Genomic DNA, 22,092 nt, shown 5'->3' with positions numbered 1-22,092 from the left:
CACACAGCCAGGCCTGACCTGTGTGTGTGTGTGTGTGTGTGTGTGACCTGCAGTGTTCAGCATGTCTGATCAATACACTGACTATTTGCTGTGAATAATAATCACTGATATTGATCACAACCTTTATTAGAAACAGATAGATGATTATTTCTGACTGCTGCTGTGTGTTTTCTCCTGTTTCTGCTGTTAATGCGTACTCAGGACTTCCTGTGGCTGTTTCACAGTAAAAGCGTTTTCTGTTTGTATCCAGTTGGAGCGGACGACGGCCGAGTTGACCCGAGCCTTTCACAAACTGTACGAGCTGGAGCAGGAGCTGACGTTCTACAAGATAGACGCCAAGCTCAGCCCTCTGCCCATCATACAGGTAACAAGAAAACATCAAACACATCCATCACTTCAGAAGACTTTACATTTACTTACACTCATTTCCTGAAACTTACCTTAATCCCAGCCGCACACACACAAACCTGTGGTACGTGTCACCGTAGAAAATCCACACCTATACTAGAATTTCGAGGCCGATATGGATATTTGAGAGTTTAAATATTGGACATTTCCTTCCAGTAACATGGCTGTGATTGGCTGAGAGACCAATCAGCAAACATCACCTTCTTTAAACCCAAAGGAGCCCAAATGAACATTAAAGCTGTTTTTCTTGCTGTAATCATTCCTCCTGTTCATACTGACCATTAGAAGATCCCTTCATAATGACCTTACTATGGAAGTGATGGAGGACAAAATCCACAGTCCTCCTTCTGTGCAAAGATGGATTTAAAAGTTTATCTGAAGTTAATATGAAGCTTCAGCGTCCAAATGAGTCAAATCAAGTAGATATCTTTCAACGTTTCAGTCTTTTTAGTGCCAAAGTTCCTCTTTTTGTTACTATACTTCCACCCGCAGCTCAACAGGGAAACACTGTCCGAGGAAACACAAAGAGGGAATTTGATGCTAAAAAGACTGTAAATGTGTCAGATATCCACTTGATATGACTAACTCAGACTGCTGAAGCTGAATAGAAGCTTCACACAGACTTTTAAATGACTGTGTGGACACACTGTGGATTTTATCCTCCATCACTTCCATTGAAAGCACATTTGAAGAATCTTTTAATATCCAGTATGAACAGGAGGCACTCCATGCCGTCGCCCTGCTACATTTCTGACCTCCTTGTTCCTCATTCCACTTCTTGACCACTACGATCCTCAAATCTTGGCCTTTTATCCGTCCTCCACACTAACCGCAAAACAAAAAGTGACCGCACATTTGCAGTCTATTCTATTTCCCTTCCTGTTCTCATGTCTCGTTTCATTTCAGTTAGATTAACAAAATAGTGTACTTTACAATATAAAATCTAACACGGCACAGACAGAAACAGATTTGTTTTCATTTTGCATGTGTGTGTGTTTGTGGAGCACTTTGTAACTGTTTTTTAAAAAGTTCTATGTACTCTCTTACTTACATTATAAACATTATTTTCTGATTGTTTTATGTCGTTATATTCTAAAGCAGAAAGGTAGAGACAAACTGAACAAAGTAGAATCTTAAAACTATTGTTATTATTATTTATATCATGACCACTTAAAATACTGGATTCTGATTGGTTTGAAAGGTGTTTATTAATATTTAGTAACCAGACACCTGTGATGTAGGTGTGTGTTAAAACTGAATGACAGCAGCAGTGAACATTAGCCAACTGGAGCTGGAACATTTGATTATCAAACAACCACATATATGAAGTGTTTTTACTCGTTTGTCTCATCAGGAAGTCGACGCTGTGGACTCTGTGGCTGAGAGTCCGTACATAGGCAAGGCTCGACACATCAGGAACACCATCACCATCTCCTCCTCCTCCCTGCAGACCCAGGAGGACACAGACGTTCACACTGACATGGAGTCATCACGCCCCCTGCTTGAAGACTGCAGAACACAGCAGAGCACAGGTATGGACACATTTCTGCTTCTTATAACTCCCTCACTGATCAGCTGTCATTGCTTTGTCACAGCAGCACTGATATAATTCACTGAATTATTAAAGACACAAAATATTTCTGCAAAAAAGTAGATTGAAAAAGTGTTTAACCAAACTCCTCTGAAAGGGTTGAAAGATTTTAACCCTTATATATAATATATATATATATGCATACTTCATTCTGTCATCAGTTTTCCTCTTTAACTCTCTTACATATGTTCATTTCACACTCTATCACAAATGTAATTATATACAGTAGAACCAAGGCGGCTTACATTTTTTATTATTCTCATCAAGAAGATGGAGAAGAGCAAAGAACATTAAACGTTTGTGGAGTCATATAAAGTCTGCTCACATTGGAGTTAAAAATCTAATCAATTTATTCCAAATTTGGTAGACTTTGTCTTTCTGGATCCTCAAAGAATTTCCATTTTATATATTTAAAAAATGATTCCATACCAATCTTCAAATGTAGGCGGCGCTGGATTGATCCACTTTCTAGTGATTGATCCTCTACTTGCTGCCAAAGGGCCTGCAGCAGCTTTATATCCCTCCTCTGTCTCAAGAACAAAACGTGACCCAGATAAAGAGCCTCCATGTTTAGAGGTATTTTGAGTCTTGAATACCGCACTTAATGTTCTGTGAATGTTGTTCCACTATAAACTTGCTGTGTGGCAGTCAAAGCAGTGTTTTCATCACAGGGGAATTAGCTCAAATGGTAGAGCGCTAGTTAGCATGCGAGAGGTAGCGGGATCGATGCCCGCATTCTCCAGAGAGACTTTTAACCCTCTCTTGTGTTCAGTGGAGATGGTGATTGAATTCAGGAACACAGTTAGGCCTTTTCCATACACATGCGCTGGCTTGGCTTGACTCAGAGTGACTCAGTACATCAGCCTAGCACAACAGGGATCTGCATCTCTATCACAACAGGGATACCTGCTTGAAGATGATGCGCTTGCCTCGAGTCGGCTGTATATCACGGCTGTGACTAATGGTCAAAGTTGCAGTTGTAAAACGATAGATAAACACATTTCTCGCCTTTAAGTTCTTCACTATAAAAGCTTTACGTTAGTTTGTCAGTGGAAAGCTTTTAATGTGAAGCAGCAGCAAGAAATCATCTTTTCATCTGCAGTAACTTAAAGCAGCTCCGATGTAAGATATAGCAGATATCTGAACATACAAACAGAAACACAGGATAGAAACTAAACTAGAAGCTACAGAATTACTGAGAGCTGAACAAACAGATGTTTTTAAAAACATCTTTCTCTCTGGTCTCCACAGACATGAGTGACAGTGCAACAAAGCTTGTTTAAGGGGGAGATGGGGGGGTCATTAGATGTATGTATGTAAGGGAGCCAGATATCTTGTTGACATTTAAGCATATCAGGCTAAAGTAACTACGACGAGGATGGGATTCGAACCCACGCGTGCAGAGCACAATGGATTAGCAGTCCATCGCCTTAACCACTCGGCCACCTCGTCCGTTGTTTCTGGTGTTTCACAGTAAAACTCTGATCCAGGTTTCCTCTCAGGGTTTTTAAATCAGTCTGGAAAAGTGTTGCATGTTGAATATTAACTGATCTGATTTCCAAGTGGAGAAGAGAATATACAGAAGAAGGAGAACAGAACGGACCCTTGTCTCCTTCCTCATGAAGCTCTTCCAGAAAGTGGATTCATGTTTCTGACACTATGTGCAGTTTGGTTCAATAAAAACAGAAAACAGCAGAGGAGATGGAGGACATCTTTGTCTTGTTCCTCTTTTAACACGAAAAGGTTGTGAAACATGACAATCTGGGAGGAAAAAAGTGTTTCAAATTTGGACATTGATGAGTTTGCCGGTAGTTTAGTGAAAGTGAGGAGCAGAGGAGATGCTGGATGTTCTGGCTTGTGCCTCTTTAACATGACGTGAGCTCAGAGTCCTGCAGAGTTTGTCTGCAGTTCAGAAACATGAATCCACTTCCTAAAATAGAAGCAGGGAGGGGAGGGAGGGAAACGAAAAACTACACCATGTGCCTATTTCTGCAGGGGAATTAGCTCAAATGGTAGAGCGCTCGCTTAGCATGCGAGAGGTAGCGGGATCGATGCCCGCATTCTCCAGAGGACCTTTAACCCTTTTCTGCTCTCCTGCTCAGCATGGTTTAACATTTATCTGTGATGCAAGCTGCTCTCAGTCACACCCTCTGTCAGATCTCATTGATCTATCTTCAGTTAATGATCGACAAAACTAATGCAATCTAACCCAACAGCCCTGCAATAAAATCTGGCTTCATGAAAGTTCTTCATCTAATGTTCAGTGTTAGTTGAAACTTGTGTTGCTGTTGAATTGTATTGTGTTATACTAAGAAGTGTTTCTAATATTTTATTCATATCAGTGAGGGTAGATATAGCTTGTTTTTTTGCTGTATGTAGGTGGCCTATATCTCACTAATGTTACTGTTTGTTTTGTGGATACATCCTGCCTAGAGCCTAAATATAATGACAGCCTCACAGAGCTGCTACATGGCTGTAGACAAACAGTCATAGGACTTAAGAAATATACAAAACACATTTGATGAGACATTTTACCTTGATGGACTAACTGTGAACTGAACTCTACAGCATGTGACCACAGGGGAATTAGCTCAAATGGTAGAGCGCTCGCTTAGCATGCGAGAGGTAGCGGGATCGATGCCCGCATTCTCCACAAGCCTTTTGTTTCTGTTGATGATGTGTGAAGATCAGTTTTTTTGCTGAAATATTGGATCATTTGAACATTTATTGAAATGAAAGCATGTGAGAAGTTTAGAGGGAAAAATCACTATTTGGTGGAGCTGTTAACAACTCATAGACATGTGAAATGTGACCCCGACTACACACTGCTTTTTGTAAGACGTCAAAAGACAAAAAGGTTGGAAACCACTGGTTTCATCTTTAACAATGTGTTGTATTTTAAAAGCTTGTTATATTATCCATTGTGTCAAATCTTCATCTGAAAAGTAACTAAAGCTGTCAAATAAATGTAGTGGAGTAGAAAGTACAATATTTCCCTCTGAAATGTAGAAAGTAGCATCACATGGAAATACTCAAGTAAAGTACAAGTACCTCAAAACTGTACTGAAGTACAGTACTTGAGTAAATGTACTCTACATGTTATTTTGTTTATGTGCCACATGAACCCTTGGTTCAGGTCGGCACAAGCGGCACTGTGCCAGTTAGGTTTTGGAGTGCACCCATTGTAAAACCTTCAAGACACACACTAATAACTCAATTATAATGCAATTAAGGCACAATGCGAGTAAGGCAGAACCCATGTAAACAGCATACTCTGATTATGTTAATGCTCATAGTCTATGCTATGATTATGCTCATAGTTGAAGTAAGCATAATCACAATAAGATATGTGGATTATCAGATCTTATTTGCATTATTTGGGGCCAGTCAGAGCATGTGTACAACTGAGTCCAATTACTGAAACTCTGATAAAGGTGCACATGTGCAACTGGTGACGTAGCGCTCCATGTGTTGTAGTGTTCACAAATGTGATGATGGAAAGCAAAACAGAACAAACAAACAACAAAACAACATTTCTGGAAGTTTGAGGACACAGAGTCAGTTTGCTGTGTCTCGTGCAGCATGAACATAATGCCAGTCAGGTTAACTGGAGCTCTCATATGTTCATTATTGACTTAAAAATAATGGAACATAACAACAGGAAGTAAACAAAGCAACTCTGATTTCCAAGCAGAGAAGCAAAGTTGGTTTATGATCGATCAGAGCGGCTTCATACGACGTGTTGTCCGACTGTTTAGGAAATCAAAAGTGTTCACAGTTGTTCTGATCGGCCACGCTTGAAGGTGGAGTGGAAAGTCAGCCGTCATAGAGAGGAAGGAGACATGATGTTTAAATGGTGCATATTTCTCTCCTGGAAGACATTCATAGTGTTGCATGTAGGTGTTCACATTAAAAGTGACTGAAATGGTTGTCAGGAATGTAGAAGACAGCTGAAGAAGTTCAAACCCTAACAACTTTCTTACCTCCGTACAGCTGGACAATCACTGTGTGATTCCCCCCAAACCTCAGAAAGGTGTGGGGGGGGGGGGGGGTTTCTGAAGCTATTCGACCATCAAGCACTTCTGATGGAGTATACCGACCCCTTAAATGTACAGAAAAAGAACAGAATGGATCATCTGAGTAACATTTAGTTACATGAGTTTGCCTTTAGCTGAGTAAAAGTGAGGAGCAGAGGAGATGGTGGACGTCCTGGCTGGTGCCTCTTTAAGCTGAGACACTGTCTGCATTTCAGAAACATGAATCCACTTTTTAAAATAGAAGCAGGGGAGGGAGGGAAGGGTAGGAAAAGCTACACACAGCGGGTGTGCAGGGGAATTAGCTCAAATGGTAGACTGCTCTTTTAGCATGCGAGAGGTAGCGGGATCAATGCCCGCATTTTCCAGAAGACTTTAGTTTCCTATTTGCTTAACATTAGCTGAATGGATAAATTAACATGTTGTGTATCAGGCTAAATTTTCACCAAATTTGCAGCATGGAATAATTTCCTCTCATTTTATAATTTGAACACTTTTGACAAATCAACAGCAACAACAAACTTGCATCCATGAGCATTTGAGAGGACTGTAGGACTTGCAAATTTATTTCCAATTTATGAATGACAGTCATTTGTGAAAAGGAACACCAGCACCATTTGCAATCTGCGTGTAAACAGCGCTCAATGTTGTGAAACAGGCTTCAGCATGGGGGGTGTTAATAGAGAGACAGTAGTCTATGCAGCCGGAGTAGAAACCCCGGACTGAGATCTCATACCTGAACACATGACCAAGAGAGTGGAGAGTTTGGATATTTTTGATCTTTCTTCTATAAAGTGGTAAAACTGTAAAACATGAAAAACGGAAAAGCAAGTGGTAAGTTTTTGTCTCAATACACATGACAGAACAGCAGCATAGGTCGTCAGTGTATCAGTCACTAAAAGAGACAAACTTCCTGTTATAGGAATTGATCTTATTGAGGGTTGTTATAATGGAGCATGTTATGTTGCAAACATAACATGCAAGCATGTTATATGACAAACTAAAGTGAACTTAAACTCGACGAGGATGGGATTCGAACCCACGCGTGCAGAGCACAATGGATTAGCAGTCCATCGCCTTAACCACTCGGCCACCTCGTCTGTTGATACCAGTGTTTTACAGAAAATATGTGATCCAGGTCTCCTCTCAGGGTTTTTAAATCAGTCTCGAGGAAAATTGTATATTGAATTGAGATTAACTGATCTGATTTCCAAGCCGAGCAGTGAACATACAGAAGAACAGAACGGACCTTTAGAGGAGATAGAGGACATATTTGTCTTGTTGGGGTTTGGGACTCTGTAAATTAAAGAGTATGGATGAGACCTACTCTCTGTGAAAATTGCCCTGAGATAACTTCTGTTGTGATTTGCACTATATAAATTGACTTGAACTGATTTGTTCCTCTTTTAACATGAAACAGTTGTGAAACATGACAATAGGGAAGGAAAAAAGTGTCTCATAGTTTTCCGTGCTGTTAATGGACACTGCTGTCCCACAATGCAATTCTCAACATTGTTACAGGAGAATTAGCTCAAATGGTAGAGCGTTCGCTTAACATGTGAGAGGTACTGTAATTCGTTGTGCTCTGCATGCGTGGGTTAGAATTCTGTCCTCATTGAGTGAAGATCACTTTAGCCGTCACGTTTACATGTCATCAAGATAACTGTCTCCATTGTAACGACCCTCTTTGTCACAATAAGATCAATTTCTCCATGAGAAACGTTCTCGTCCACATTGATTCATTGTCACATGTACTGAGACAAAACCTGATGTTAACAAAACGCTAGCGGTGCAAGGCATCCAACAGGCTAGGATAGCTGCCTCCGTTTTGGACTCTCTGTTCCCCCCGCCCCCCACCCAAGTATCATAGGGAGCGCTTGCAAGAGGGCTTGCAATTGGTCGCTGGTGTGCGGATTGATTTGCCCTCCTTGACCGGACCCTGTGATTAGATGAGTTGAATTCACTGCCGGTTAGCTCGACGACATGTAAACGCAGCAGAGGACTCGACGAGGATGGGATTCGAACCCACGCGTGCAGAGCACAATGGATTAGCAGTCCATCGCCTTAACCACTCGGCCACCTCGTCTGTTGACGGGGTTTCAATACATACAATCCATACAGCCGTGGCGTTGTATGGACAATCTGTGAAACGCATTGACGTCGGCTAACGTGGCGGTCGTGAGAGCGGTCAGAGTCATGGGACTGAAGGTGTGAATAGTTGAGGAGCCTTTTGGGAAGGATTGAATCATAGCTGACAGTCTAACAGCCCGTTCACACATGCAGACTCCAACACTGGAGACACAACAGGACGCCTTTCAGTATGACGTGGACTCTCAAAAACTGCCACTGCTGCTCAAAGGGAAGTTGAGAAAAATTCAACTTTATGCAGAAGTTAAGACTGGAGGAGGAGGTTGAAAGAAATGATGCGCGGGAAGAAAAGACATGCCAGCAGAGTGCTGACCTTACATGTAAGAGGACTCTCTCTATCTCACCTCTGAATTAACCGCACAGATGGGGTTGTTTGCTGTAGTGCACGAGAAAGTCCCAGGCACCATTACGCGGAGACAGCGGGAAAGGCTTGTGGAGAATGCGGGCGTCGCTCCCGCTACCTCTCGCATGCTAAGCGAGCGTTCTACCATTTGAGCTAATTCCCCTGTCGTCTAAAAAGCACTCTCTTCACTTTTGATCACTCCCCCCTGCAGTGGTGAAATGTGGCTTTTCTTGTTAACTTGTAGTCGTGTAAAGACAGAAGATTGAATTGAACATGAGCTGACGAGGATGGCATTGGAACAGAGGCGTGAAGAGCGCAATTGATTGGGAGGTCTTCACACAGACCTGGAAGGTCTGGAGGGTTTCATGGGTGTCTTTCCTAAGTGGAGACACCAAATAAAGATAGGTTTTTTTCCCCCTCCAGTATCACGAATCCTCCACAGGGGAGGAAGGAAGGGAAGTGCAGCACGGAACTAGATAGCTTCCCTTTCTTGGTAGGGGAATTAGCTCAAATGGTAGAGCGCTCGCTTCGCATGTGAGAGGTAGCGGGATCGACGCCCGCATTCTCCAAAAGGCTTTTAGGCATTTCTTCTACTTACGTAGGGAAAGTCTAGCTAACGTGGAGAAGCGGTTTTGCATCTGAACGTGGGTAAGACAGTCGTAATCAGAAAGGTCTGGATGAGGCATCCATAGGACCCAAAGGACACAAAGTCCCGAGTGGAAGAGGGAGAGAGAGCGGGAGAAGGAAAGAGGTCCCGGGAGACCCCACTGTCCATCGCAGAGAGGCCTGGCTGCAGGGGCTGTAAGGTGGGGCCGAAAACTTGGTGGCGTAGTGACATTCACGGGGCTGGTTGGTGAGCTGCTGTAGCTGGCCAGCTAAGCGCTAACTCGCTAGCCGGCTGGGCCACCGCTAGTCATTCACAGCAGCTCCCAGAGTTTCTCTCTGTTTTCTCTCCGCTGTTCCGTTTCCTCGTCTTGACATTTATACACGGCTCATTCAAAGAGGTAGCAGTATCGTGGCCTCCTCTCATAACTGAGTGCAAAGCAGCTCTCTGTTGTGCAGCAGCTTTGATTTGAAACGCCAGCGGTGCAAGGCATCCAACAGGCTAGGATAGCTGCCTCCGTTTTGGACTCGCTGTTCCCCCCGCCCCCCACCCAAGTATCATAGGGAGCGCTTGCAAGAGGGCTTGCAATTGGTCGCTGGTGTGCGGATTGATTTGCCCTCCTTGACCGGACCCTGTGATTAGATGAGTTGAATTCACTGTCTTCAATGCTGCCGCATGGAGGCCTTAGTCATGGAGCCGGTTAGCTCCACGACATGTAAACGCAGCAGACTAAAGTCAAGCTGACTCGACGAGGATGGGATTCGAACCCACGCGTGCAGAGCACAATGGATTAGCAGTCCATCGCCTTAACCACTCGGCCACCTCGTCTGTTGACGGGGTTTCAATACATACAATCCATACAGCCGTGGCGTTGTATGGACAATCTGTGAAACGCATTGACGTCGGCTAACGTGGCGGTCGTGAGGGCGGTCAGAGTCACGGGACTGAAGGTGTGAATAGTTGAGGAGCCTTTTGGGAAGGATTGAATCATAGCTGACAGTCTAACAGCCCGTTCACACATGCAGACTCCAACACTGGAGACACAACAGGACACCTTTCAGTATGACGTGGACTCTCAAAAACTGCCACTGCTGCTCAAAGGGAAGTTGAGAAAAATTCAACTTTATGCAGAAGTTAAGACTGGAGGAGGAGGTTGAAAGAAATGATGCGCGGGAAGAAAGGACATGCCAGCAGAGTGCTGACCTTACATGTAAGAGGACTCTCTCTATCTCACCTCTGAATTAACCGCACAGATGGGGTTGTTTGCTGTAGTGCACGAGAAAGTCCCAGGCACCATTACGCGGAAACAGCGGGAAAGGCTTGTGGAGAATGCGGGCGTCGATCCCGCTACCTCTCGCATGCTAAGCGAGCGCTCTACCATTTGAGCTAATTCCCCTGTCGTCTAAAAAGCACTCTCTTCACTTTTGATCACTCCCCCCTGCAGTGGTGAAATGTGGCTTTTCTTGTTAACTTGTAGTCGTGTAAAGACAGAAGATTGAATTGAACATGACCTGACGAGGATGGCGTTGGAACAGAGGCGTGAAGAGCGCAATTGATTGGGAAGTCTTCACGCAGACCTGGAAGGTCTGGAGGGTTTCATGGGTGTCTTTCCTAAGTGGAGACACCAAATAAAGATAGGTTTTTTTCCCCCTCCAGTATCACGAATCCTCCACAGGGGAGGAAGGAAGGGAAGTGCAGCACGGAACTAGATAGCTTCCCTTTCTTGGTAGGGGAATTAGCTCAAATGGTAGAGCGCTCGCTTCGCATGTGAGAGGTAGCGGGATCGACGCCCGCATTCTCCAAAAGGCTTTTAGGCATTTCTTCTACTTACGTAGGGAAAGTCTAGCTAACGTGGAGAAGCGGTTTTGCATCTGAACGTGGGTAAGACAGTCGTAATCAGAAAGGTCTGGATGAGGCATCCATAGGACCCAAAGGACACAAAGTCCCGAGTGGAAGAAGGAGAGAGAGCGGGAGAAGGAAAGAGGTCCCGGGAGACCCCACTGTCCATCGCAGAGAGGCCTGGCTGCAGGGGCTGTTAGGTGGGGCCGAAAACTTGGTGGCGTAGTGACATTCACGGGGCTGGTTGGTGAGCTGCTGTAGCTGGCCAGCTAAGCGCTAACTCGCTAGCCGGCTGGGCCACCGCTAGTCATTCACAGCAGCTCCCAGAGTTTCTCTCTGTTTTCTCTCCGCTGTTCCGTTTCCTCGTCTTGACATTTATACACGGCTCATTCAAAGAGGTAGCAGTATCGTGGCCTCCTCTCATAACTGAGTGCAAAGCAGCTCTCTGTTGTGCAGCAGCTTTGATTTGAAACGCCAGCGGTGCAAGGCATCCAACAGGCTAGGATAGCTGCCTCCGTTTTGGACTCTCTGTTCCCCCCGCCCCCCACCCAAGTATCATAGGGAGCGCTTGCAATTGGTCGCTGGTGTGCGGATTGATTTGCCCTCCTTGACCGGACCCTGTGATTAGATGAGTTGAATTCACTGTCTTCAATGCTGCCGCATGGAGGCCTTAGTCATGGAGCCGGTTAGCTTGACGACATGTAAACGCAGCAGACTAAAGTCAAGCTGACTCGACGAGGATGGGATTCGAACCCACGCGTGCAGAGCACAATGGATTAGCAGTCCATCGCCTTAACCACTCGGCCACCTCGTCTGTTGACGGGGTTTCAATACATACAATCCATACAGCCGTGGCGTTGTATGGACAATCTGTGAAACGCATTGACGTCGGCTAACGTGGCGGTCGTGAGGGCGGTCAGAGTCACGGGACTGAAGGTGTGAATAGTTGAGGAGCCTTTTGGGAAGGATTGAATCATAGCTGACAGTCTAACAGCCCGTTCACACATGCAGACTCCAACACTGGAGACACAACAGGACGCCTTTCAGTATGACGTGGACTCTCAAAAACTGCCACTGCTGCTCAAAGGGAAGTTAAGAAAAATTCAACTTTATGCAGAAGTTAAGACTGGAGGAGGAGGTTGAAAGAAATGATGCGCGGGAAGAAAGGACATGCCAGCAGAGTGCTGACCTTACATGTAAGAGGACTCTCTCTATCTCACCTCTGAATTAACCGCACAGATGGGGTTGTTTGCTGTAGTGCACGAGAAAGTCCCAGGCACCATTACGCGGAAACAGCGGGAAAGGCTTGTGGAGAATGCGGGCGTCAATCCCGCTACCTCTCGCATGCTAAGCGAGCGCTCTACCATTTGAGCTAATTCCCCTGTCGTCTAAAAAGCACTCTCTTCACTTTTAATCACTCCCCCCTGCAGTGGTGAAATGTGGCTTTTCTTGTTAACTTGTAGTCGTGTAAAGACAGAAGATTGAATTGAACATGACCTGACGAGGATGGCGTTGGAACAGAGGCGTGAAGAGCGCAATTGATTGGGAAGTCTTCACGCAGACCTGGAAGGTCTGGAGGGTTTCATGGGTGTCTTTCCTAAGTGGAGACACCAAATAAAGATAGGTTTTTTTCCCCCTCCAGTATCACGAATCCTCCACAGGGGAGGAAGGAAGGGAAGTGCAGCACGGAACTAGATAGCTTCCCTTTCTTGGTAGGGGAATTAGCTCAAATGGTAGAGCGCTCGCTTCGCATGTGAGAGGTAGCGGGATCGACGCCCGCATTCTCCAAAAGGCTTTAGGCATTTCTTCTACTTACGTAGGGAAAGTCTAGCTAACGTGGAGAAGCGGTTTTGCATCTGAACGTGGGTAAGACAGTCGTAATCAGAAAGGTCTGGATGAGGCATCCATAGAACCCAAAGGACACAAAGTCCCGAGTGGAAGAGGGAGAGAGAGCGGGAGAAGGAAAGAGGTCCCGGGAGACCCCACTGTCCATCGCAGAGAGGCCTGGCTGCAGGGGCTGTTAGGTGGGGCCGAAAACTTGGTGGCGTAGTGACATTCACGGGGCTGGTTGGTGAGCTGCTGTAGCTGGCCAGCTAAGCGCTAACTCGCTAGCCGGCTGGGCCACCGCTAGTCATTCACAGCAGCTCCCAGAGTTTCTCTCTGTTTTCTCTCCGCTGTTCCGTTTCCTCGTCTTGACATTTATACACGGCTCATTCAAAGAGGTAGCAGTATCGTGGCCTCCTCTCATAACTGAGTGCAAAGCAGCTCTCTGTTGTGCAGCAGCTTTGATTTGAAACACCAGCGGTGCAAGGCATCCAACAGGCTAGGATAGCTGCCTCCGTTTTGGCCTCTCTGTTCCCCCCGCCCCCCACCCAAGTATCATAGGGAGCGCTTGCAAGAGGGCTTGCGATTGGTCGCTGGTGTGCGGATTGATTTCCCCTCCTTGACCGGACCCTGTGATTAGATGAGTTGAATTCACTGCCTTCAATGCTGCCGCATGGAGGCCTTAGTCATGGAGCCGGTTAGCTCCACGACATGTAAACGCAGCAGACTAAAGTCAAGCTGACTCGACGAGGATGGGATTCGAACCCACGCGTGCAGAGCACAATGGATTAGCAGTCCATCGCCTTAACCACTCGGCCACCTCGTCTGTTGACGGGGTTTCAATACATACAATCCATACAGCCGTGGCGTTGTATGGACAATCTGTGAAACGCATTGACGTCGGCTAACGTGGCGGTCGTGAGAGCGGTCAGAGTCACGGGACTGAAGGTGTGAATAGTTGAGGAGCCTTTTGGGAAGGATTGAATCATAGCTGACAGTCTAACAGCCCGTTCACACATGCAGACTCCAACACTGGAGACACAACAGGACACCTTTCAGTATGACGTGGACTCTCAAAAACTGCCACTGCTGCTCAAAGGGAAGTTGAGAAAAATTCAACTTTATGCAGAAGTTAAGACTGGAGGAGGAGGTTGAAAGAAATGATGCGCGGGAAGAAAAGACATGCCAGCAGAGTGCTGACCTTACATGTAAGAGGACTCTCTCTATCTCACCTCTGAATTAACCGCACAGATGGGGTTGTTTGCTGTAGTGCACGAGAAAGTCCCAGGCACCATTACGCGGAGACAGCGGGAAAGGCTTGTGGAGAATGCGGGCGTCGATCCCGCTACCTCTCGCATGCTAAGCGAGCGCTCTACCATTTGAGCTAATTCCCCTGTCGTCTAAAAAGCACTCTCTTCACTTTTGATCACTCCCCCCTGCAGTGGTGAAATGTGGCTTTTCTTGTTAACTTGTAGTCGTGTAAAGACAGAAGATTGAATTGAACATGAGCTGACGAGGATGGCGTTGGAACAGAGGCGTGAAGAGCGCAATTGATTGGGAAGTCTTCACGCAGACCTGGAAGGTCTGGAGGGTTTCATGGGTGTCTTTCCTAAGTGGAGACACCAAATAAAGATAGGTTTTTTTCCCCCTCCAGTATCACGAATCCTCCACAGGGGAGGAAGGAAGGGAAGTGCAGCACGGAACTAGATAGCTTCCCTTTCTTGGTAGGGGAATTAGCTCAAATGGTAGAGCGCTCGCTTCGCATGTGAGAGGTAGCGGGATCGACGCCCGCATTCTCCAAAAGGCTTTTAGGCATTTCTTCTACTTACGTAGGGAAAGTCTAGCTAACGTGGAGAAGCGGTTTTGCATCTGAACGTGGGTAAGACAGTCGTAATCAGAAAGGTCTGGATGAGGCATCCATAGGACCCAAAGGACACAAAGTCCCGAGTGGAAGAGGGAGAGAGAGCGGGAGAAGGAAAGAGGTCCCGGGAGACCCCACTGTCCATCGCAGAGAGGCCTGGCTGCAGGGGCTGTTAGGTGGGGCCGAAAACTTGGTGGCGTAGTGACATTCACGGGGCTGGTTGGTGAGCTGCTGTAGCTGGCCAGCTAAGCGCTAACTCGCTAGCCGGCTGGGCCACCGCTAGTCATTCACAGCAGCTCCCAGAGTTTCTCTCTGTTTTCTCTCCGCTGTTCCGTTTCCTCGTCTTGACATTTATACACGGCTCATTCAAAGAGGTAGCAGTATCGTGGCATCCTCTCATAACTGAGTGCAAAGCAGCTCTGATTTGAAACGCCAGCGGTGCAAGGCATCCAACAGGCTAGGATAGCTGCCTCCGTTTTGGCCTCTCTGTTCCCCCCGCCCCCCACCCAAGTATCATAGGGAGCGCTTGCAAGAGGGCTTGCAATTGGTCGCTGGTGTGCGGATTGATTTGCCCTCCTTGACCGGACCCTGTGATTAGATGAGTTGAATTCACTGCCGGTTAGCTCGACGACATGTAAACGCAGCAGAGGACTCGACGAGGATGGGATTCGAACCCACGCGTGCAGAGCACAATGGATTAGCAGTCCATCGCCTTAACCACTCGGCCACCTCGTCTGTTGACGGGGTTTCAATACATACAATCCATACAGCCGTGGCGTTGTATGGACAATCTGTGAAACGCATTGACGTCGGCTAACGTGGCGGTCCTGAGAGCGGTCAGAGTCACGGGACTGAAGGTGTGAATAGTTGAGGAGCCTTTTGGGAAGGATTGAATCATAGCTGACAGTCTAACAGCCTGTTCACACATGCAGACTCCAACACTGGAGACACAACAGGACACCTTTCAGTATGACGTGGACTCTCAAAAACTGCCACTGCTGCTCAAAGGGAAGTTGAGAAAAATTCAACTTTATGCAGAAGTTAAGACTGGAGGAGGAGGTTGAAAGAAATGATGCGCGGGAAGAAAGGACATGCCAGCAGAGTGCTGACCTTACATGTAAGAGGACTCTCTCTATCTCACCTCTGAATTAACCGCACAGATGGGGTTGTTTGCTGTAGTGCACGAGAAAGTCCCAGGCACCATTACGCGGAGACAGCGGGAAAGGCTTGTGGAGAATGCGGGCGTCGCTCCCGCTACCTCTCGCATGCTAAGCGAGCGCTCTACCATTTGAGCTAATTCCCCTGTCGTCTAAAAAGCACTCTCTTCACTTTTAATCACTCCCCCCCGCAGTCGTGAAATGTGGCTTTTCTTGTTAACTTGTAGTCGTGTAAAGACAGAAGATTGAATTGAACATGAGCTGACGAGGATGGCGTTGGAACAGAGGCGTGAAGAGCGCAATTGATTGGGAGGTCTTCACACAGACCTGGAAGGTCTGGAGGGTTTCATGGGTGTCTTTCCTAAGTGGAGACACCAAATAAAGATAGGTTTTTTTCCCCCTCCAGTATCACGAATCCTCCACAGGGGAGGAAGGAAGGGAAGTGCAGCACGGAACTAGATAGCTTCCCTTTCTTGGTAGGGGAATTAGCTCAAATGGTAGAGCGCTCGCTTCGCATGTGAGAGGTAGCGGGATCGACGCCCGCATTCTCCAAAAGGCTTTTAGGCATTTCTTCTACTTACGTAGGGAAAGTCTAGCTAACGTGGAGAAGCGGTTTTGCATCTGAACGTGGGTAAGACAGTCGTAATCAGAAAGGTCTGGATGAGGCATCCATAGGACCCAAAGGACACAAAGTCCCGAGTGGAAGAGGGAGAGAGAGCGGGAGAAGAAAAGAGGTCCCGGGAGACCCCACTGTCCATCGCAGAGAGGCCTGGCTGCAGGGGCTGTTAGGTGGGGCCGAAAACTTGGTGGCGTAGTGACATTCACGGGGCTGGTTGGTGAGCTGCTGTAGCTGGCCAGCTAAGCGCTAACTCGCTAGCCGGCTGGGCCACCGCTAGTCATTCACAGCAGCTCCCAGAGTTTCTCTCTGTTTTCTCTCCGCTGTTCCGTTTCCTCGTCTTGACATTTATACACGGCTCATTCAAAGAGGTAGCAGTATCGTGGCCTCCTCTCATAACTGAGTGCAAAGCAGCTCTCTGTTGTGCAGCAGCTTTGATTTGAAACGCCAGCGGTGCAAGGCATCCAACAGGCTAGGATAGCTGCCTCCGTTTTGGACTCTCTGTTCCCCCCGCCCCCCACCCAAGTATCATAGGGAGCGCTTGCAATTGGTCGCTGGTGTGCGGATTGATTTGCCCTCCTTGACCGGACCCTGTGATTAGATGAGTTGAATTCACTGTCTTCAATGCTGCCGCATGGAGGCCTTAGTCATGGAGCCGGTTAGCTCCACGACATGTAAACGCAGCAGACTAAAGTCAAGCTGACTCGACGAGGATGGGATTCGAACCCACGCGTGCAGAGCACAATGGATTAGCAGTCCATCGCCTTAACCACTCGGCCACCTCGTCTGTTGACGGGGTTTCAATACATACAATCCATACAGCCGTGGCGTTGTATGGACAATCTGTGAAACGCATTGACGTCGGCTAACGTGGCGGTCGTGAGAGCGGTCAGAGTCACGGGACTGAAGGTGTGAATAGTTGAGGAGCCTTTTGGGAAGGATTGAATCATAGCTGACAGTCTAACAGCCCGTTCACACATGCAGACTCCAACACTGGAGACACAACAGGACGCCTTTCAGTATGACGTGGACTCTCAAAAACTGCCACTGCTGCTCAAAGGGAAGTTGAGAAAAATTCAACTTTATGCAGAATTTAAGACTGGAGGAGGAGGTTGAAAGAAATGATATGCCAGCAGAGTGCTGACCTTACATGTAAGAGGACTCTCTCTATCTCACCTCTGAATTAACCGCACAGATGGGGTTGTTTGCTGTAGTGCACGAGAAAGTCCCAGGCACCATTACGCGGAGACAGCGGGAAAGGCTTGTGGAGAATGCGGGCGTCGATCCCGCTACCTCTCGCATGCTAAGCGAGCGCTCTACCATTTGAGCTAATTCCCCTGTCGTCTAAAAAGCACTCTCTTCACTTTTAATCACTCCCCCCTGCAGTCGTGAAATGTGGCTTTTCTTGTTAACTTGTAGTCGTGTAAAGACAGAAGATTGAATTGAACATGAGCTGACGAGGATGGCGTTGGAACAGAGGCGTGAAGAGCGCAATTGATTGGGAGGTCTTCACACAGACCTGGAAGGTCTGGAGGGTTTCATGGGTGTCTTTCCTAAGTGGAGACACCAAATAAAGATAGGTTTTTTTCCCCCTCCAGTATCACGAATCCTCCACAGGGGAGGAAGGAAGGGAAGTGCAGCACGGAACTAGATAGCTTCCCTTTCTTAGTAGGGGAATTAGCTCAAATGGTAGAGCGCTCGCTTCGCATGTGAGAGGTAGCGGGATCGACGCCCGCATTCTCCAAAAGGCTTTTAGGCATTTCTTCTACTTACGTAGGGAAAGTCTAGCTAACGTGGAGAAGCGGTTTTGCATCTGAACGTGGGTAAGACAGTCGTAATCAGAAAGGTCTGGATGAGGCATCCATAGAACCCAAAGGACACAAAGTCCCGAGTGGAAGAGGGAGAGAGAGCGGGAGAAGGAAAGAGGTCCCGGGAGACCCCACTGTCCATCGCAGAGAGGCCTGGCTGCAGGGGCTGTTAGGTGGGGCCGAAAACTTGGTGGCGTAGTGACATTCACGGGGCTGGTTGGTGAGCTGCTGTAGCTGGCCAGCTAAGCGCTAACTCGCTAGCCGGCTGGGCCACCGCTAGTCATTCACAGCAGCTCCCAGAGTTTCTCTCTGTTTTCTCTCCGCTGTTCCGTTTCCTCGTCTTGACATTTATACACGGCTCATTCAAAGAGGTAGCAGTATCGTGGCCTCCTCTCATAACTGAGTGCAAAGCAGCTCTCTGTTGTGCAGCAGCTTTGATTTGAAACACCAGCGGTGCAAGGCATCCAACAGGCTAGGATAGCTGCCTCCGTTTTGGCCTCTCTGTTCCCCCCGCCCCCCACCCAAGTATCATAGGGAGCGCTTGCAAGAGGGCTTGCGATTGGTCGCTGGTGTGCGGATTGATTTCCCCTCCTTGACCGGACCCTGTGATTAGATGAGTTGAATTCACTGCCTTCAATGCTGCCGCATGGAGGCCTTAGTCATGGAGCCGGTTAGCTCCACGACATGTAAACGCAGCAGACTAAAGTCAAGCTGACTCGACGAGGATGGGATTCGAACCCACGCGTGCAGAGCACAATGGATTAGCAGTCCATCGCCTTAACCACTCGGCCACCTCGTCTGTTGACGGGGTTTCAATACATACAATCCATACAGCCGTGGCGTTGTATGGACAATCTGTGAAACGCATTGACGTCGGCTAACGTGGCGGTCGTGAGAGCGGTCAGAGTCACGGGACTGAAGGTGTGAATAGTTGAGGAGCCTTTTGGGAAGGATTGAATCATAGCTGACAGTCTAACAGCCCGTTCACACATGCAGACTCCAACACTGGAGACACAACAGGACACCTTTCAGTATGACGTGGACTCTCAAAAACTGCCACTGCTGCTCAAAGGGAAGTTGAGAAAAATTCAACTTTATGCAGAAGTTAAGACTGGAGGAGGAGGTTGAAAGAAATGATGCGCGGGAAGAAAAGACATGCCAGCAGAGTGCTGACCTTACATGTAAGAGGACTCTCTCTATCTCACCTCTGAATTAACCGCACAGATGGGGTTGTTTGCTGTAGTGCACAAGAAAGTCCCAGGCACCATTACGCGGAGACAGCGGGAAAGGCTTGTGGAGAATGCGGGCGTCGATCCCGCTACCTCTCGCATGCTAAGCGAGCGCTCTACCATTTGAGCTAATTCCCCTGTCGTCTAAAAAGCACTCTCTTCACTTTTGATCACTCCCCCCTGCAGTGGTGAAATGTGGCTTTTCTTGTTAACTTGTAGTCGTGTAAAGACAGAAGATTGAATTGAACATGAGCTGACGAGGATGGCGTTGGAACAGAGGCGTGAAGAGCGCAATTGATTGGGAAGTCTTCACGCAGACCTGGAAGGTCTGGAGGGTTTCATGGGTGTCTTTCCTAAGTGGAGACACCAAATAAAGATAGGTTTTTTTCCCCCTCCAGTATCACGAATCCTCCACAGGGGAGGAAGGAAGGGAAGTGCAGCACGGAACTAGATAGCTTCCCTTTCTTGGTAGGGGAATTAGCTCAAATGGTAGAGCGCTCGCTTCGCATGTGAGAGGTAGCGGGATCGACGCCCGCATTCTCCAAAAGGCTTTTAGGCATTTCTTCTACTTACGTAGGGAAAGTCTAGCTAACGTGGAGAAGCGGTTTTGCATCTGAACGTGGGTAAGACAGTCGTAATCAGAAAGGTCTGGATGAGGCATCCATAGGACCCAAAGGACACAAAGTCCCGAGTGGAAGAGGGAGAGAGAGCGGGAGAAGGAAAGAGGTCCCGGGAGACCCCACTGTCCATCGCAGAGAGGCCTGGCTGCAGGGGCTGTTAGGTGGGGCCGAAAACTTGGTGGCGTCGTGACATTCACGGGGCTGGTTGGTGAGCTGCTGTAGCTGGCCAGCTAAGCGCTAACTCGCTAGCCGGCTGGGCCACCGCTAGTCATTCACAGCAGCTCCCAGAGTTTCTCTCTGTTTTCTCTCCGCTGTTCCGTTTCCTCGTCTTGACATTTATACACGGCTCATTCAAAGAGGTAGCAGTATCGTGGCATCCTCTCATAACTGAGTGCAAAGCAGCTCTGATTTGAAACGCCAGCGGTGCAAGGCATCCAACAGGCTAGGATAGCTGCCTCCGTTTTGGCCTCTCTGTTCCCCCCGCCCCCCACCCAAGTATCATAGGGAGCGCTTGCAAGAGGGCTTGCGATTGGTCGCTGGTGTGCGGATTGATTTCCCCTCCTTGACCGGACCCTGTGATTAGATGAGTTGAATTCACTGCCTTCAATGCTGCCGCATGGAGGCCTTAGTCATGGAGCCGGTTAGCTTGACGACATGTAAACGCAGCAGCAGTCAAGCTGACTCGACGAGGATGGGATTCGAACCCACGCGTGCAGAGCACAATGGATTAGCAGTCCATCGCCTTAACCACTCGGCCACCTCGTCTGTTGACGGGGTTTCAATACATACAATCCATACAGCCGTGGCGTTGTATGGACAATCTGTGAAACGCATTGACGTCGGCTAACGTGGCGGTCGTGAGAGCGGTCAGAGTCACGGGACTGAAGGTGTGAATAGTTGAGGAGCCTTTTGGGAAGGATTGAATCATAGCTGACAGTCTAACAGCCCGTTCACACATGCAGACTCCAACACTGGAGACACAACAGGACGCCTTTCAGTATGACGTGGACTCTCAAAAACTGCCACTGCTGCTCAAAGGGAAGTTGAGAAAAATTCAACTTTATGCAGAATTTAAGACTGGAGGAGGAGGTTGAAAGAAATGATATGCCAGCAGAGTGCTGACCTTACATGTAAGAGGACTCTCTCTATCTCACCTCTGAATTAACCGCACAGATGGGGTTGTTTGCTGTAGTGCACGAGAAAGTCCCAGGCACCATTACGCGGAGACAGCGGGAAAGGCTTGTGGAGAATGCGGGCGTCGATCCCGCTACCTCTCGCATGCTAAGCGAGCGCTCTACCATTTGAGCTAATTCCCCTGTCGTCTAAAAAGCACTCTCTTCACTTTTGATCACTCCCCCCTGCAGTGGTGAAATGTGGCTTTTCTTGTTAACTTGTAGTCGTGTAAAGACAGAAGATTGAATTGAACATGAGCTGACGAGGATGGCGTTGGAACAGAGGCGTGAAGAGCGCAATTGATTGGGAGGTCTTCACACAGACCTGGAAGGTCTGGAGGGTTTCATGGGTGTCTTTCCTAAGTGGAGACACCAAATAAAGATAGGTTTTTTTCCCCCTCCAGTATCACGAATCCTCCACAGGGGAGGAAGGAAGGGAAGTGCAGCACGGAACTAGATAGCTTCCCTTTCTTAGTAGGGGAATTAGCTCAAATGGTAGAGCGCTCGCTTCGCATGTGAGAGGTAGCGGGATCGACGCCCGCATTCTCCAAAAGGCTTTTAGGCATTTCTTCTACTTACGTAGGGAAAGTCTAGCTAACGTGGAGAAGCGGTTTTGCATCTGAACGTGGGTAAGACAGTCGTAATCAGAAAGGTCTGGATGAGGCATCCATAGAACCCAAAGGACACAAAGTCCCGAGTGGAAGAGGGAGAGAGAGCGGGAGAAGGAAAGAGGTCCCGGGAGACCCCACTGTCCATCGCAGAGAGGCCTGGCTGCAGGGGCTGTTAGGTGGGGCCGAAAACTTGGTGGCGTAGTGACATTCACGGGGCTGGTTGGTGA

At 47.7% G+C, this 22,092-nt stretch overlaps 1 protein-coding gene and 17 non-coding genes across 19 annotated transcripts in view; 3 read left to right on the top strand and 15 right to left on the bottom strand.

Annotated features, from left to right (window-relative positions):
• cntrl (centriolin) overlaps positions 1 to 22,092 on the top strand; it is an 84,513-nt gene that overhangs the window by 6,776 nt on the left and 55,645 nt on the right. For both annotated transcript variants that reach the window (XM_042420223.1, XM_042420224.1), the window contains 2 exons: positions 251 to 364; positions 1,763 to 1,940. In XM_042420223.1, the coding sequence (XP_042276157.1) occupies positions 251 to 364; positions 1,763 to 1,940 (292 nt within the window). The remainder of the gene's footprint in view (positions 1 to 250; positions 365 to 1,762; positions 1,941 to 22,092) is intronic.
• On the bottom strand, positions 3,370 to 3,451 carry trnas-gcu. Its single transcript has one exon. It is a non-coding gene; the product is annotated as a tRNA-Ser (tRNA).
• trnaa-agc lies at positions 3,994 to 4,066 on the top strand. Its single transcript has one exon. It is a non-coding gene; the product is annotated as a tRNA-Ala (tRNA).
• On the top strand, positions 4,580 to 4,652 carry trnaa-agc. The gene has a single exon. It is a non-coding gene; the product is annotated as a tRNA-Ala (tRNA).
• trnas-gcu lies at positions 7,052 to 7,133 on the bottom strand. Its single transcript has one exon. It is a non-coding gene; the product is annotated as a tRNA-Ser (tRNA).
• trnas-gcu lies at positions 8,038 to 8,119 on the bottom strand. Its single transcript has one exon. It is a non-coding gene; the product is annotated as a tRNA-Ser (tRNA).
• Positions 9,875 to 9,956, bottom strand: trnas-gcu. The gene has a single exon. It is a non-coding gene; the product is annotated as a tRNA-Ser (tRNA).
• trnaa-agc lies at positions 10,452 to 10,524 on the bottom strand. The gene has a single exon. It is a non-coding gene; the product is annotated as a tRNA-Ala (tRNA).
• trnas-gcu lies at positions 11,700 to 11,781 on the bottom strand. Its single transcript has one exon. It is a non-coding gene; the product is annotated as a tRNA-Ser (tRNA).
• Positions 13,536 to 13,617, bottom strand: trnas-gcu. The gene has a single exon. It is a non-coding gene; the product is annotated as a tRNA-Ser (tRNA).
• On the bottom strand, positions 14,113 to 14,185 carry trnaa-agc. Its single transcript has one exon. It is a non-coding gene; the product is annotated as a tRNA-Ala (tRNA).
• On the bottom strand, positions 15,306 to 15,387 carry trnas-gcu. The gene has a single exon. It is a non-coding gene; the product is annotated as a tRNA-Ser (tRNA).
• On the bottom strand, positions 17,131 to 17,212 carry trnas-gcu. Its single transcript has one exon. It is a non-coding gene; the product is annotated as a tRNA-Ser (tRNA).
• trnaa-agc lies at positions 17,691 to 17,763 on the bottom strand. The gene has a single exon. It is a non-coding gene; the product is annotated as a tRNA-Ala (tRNA).
• On the bottom strand, positions 18,951 to 19,032 carry trnas-gcu. Its single transcript has one exon. It is a non-coding gene; the product is annotated as a tRNA-Ser (tRNA).
• trnaa-agc lies at positions 19,528 to 19,600 on the bottom strand. Its single transcript has one exon. It is a non-coding gene; the product is annotated as a tRNA-Ala (tRNA).
• trnas-gcu lies at positions 20,766 to 20,847 on the bottom strand. The gene has a single exon. It is a non-coding gene; the product is annotated as a tRNA-Ser (tRNA).
• trnaa-agc lies at positions 21,326 to 21,398 on the bottom strand. Its single transcript has one exon. It is a non-coding gene; the product is annotated as a tRNA-Ala (tRNA).

This window comes from Thunnus maccoyii, chromosome 9 (assembly GCF_910596095.1).
Source record: "Thunnus maccoyii chromosome 9, fThuMac1.1, whole genome shotgun sequence".
Taxonomy (NCBI): Eukaryota; Metazoa; Chordata; class Actinopteri; order Scombriformes; family Scombridae; genus Thunnus; species Thunnus maccoyii.
The sequence above is the reverse complement of the archived record's forward strand: the minus strand, read 5'-3'. Positions and strand labels throughout refer to the sequence as shown.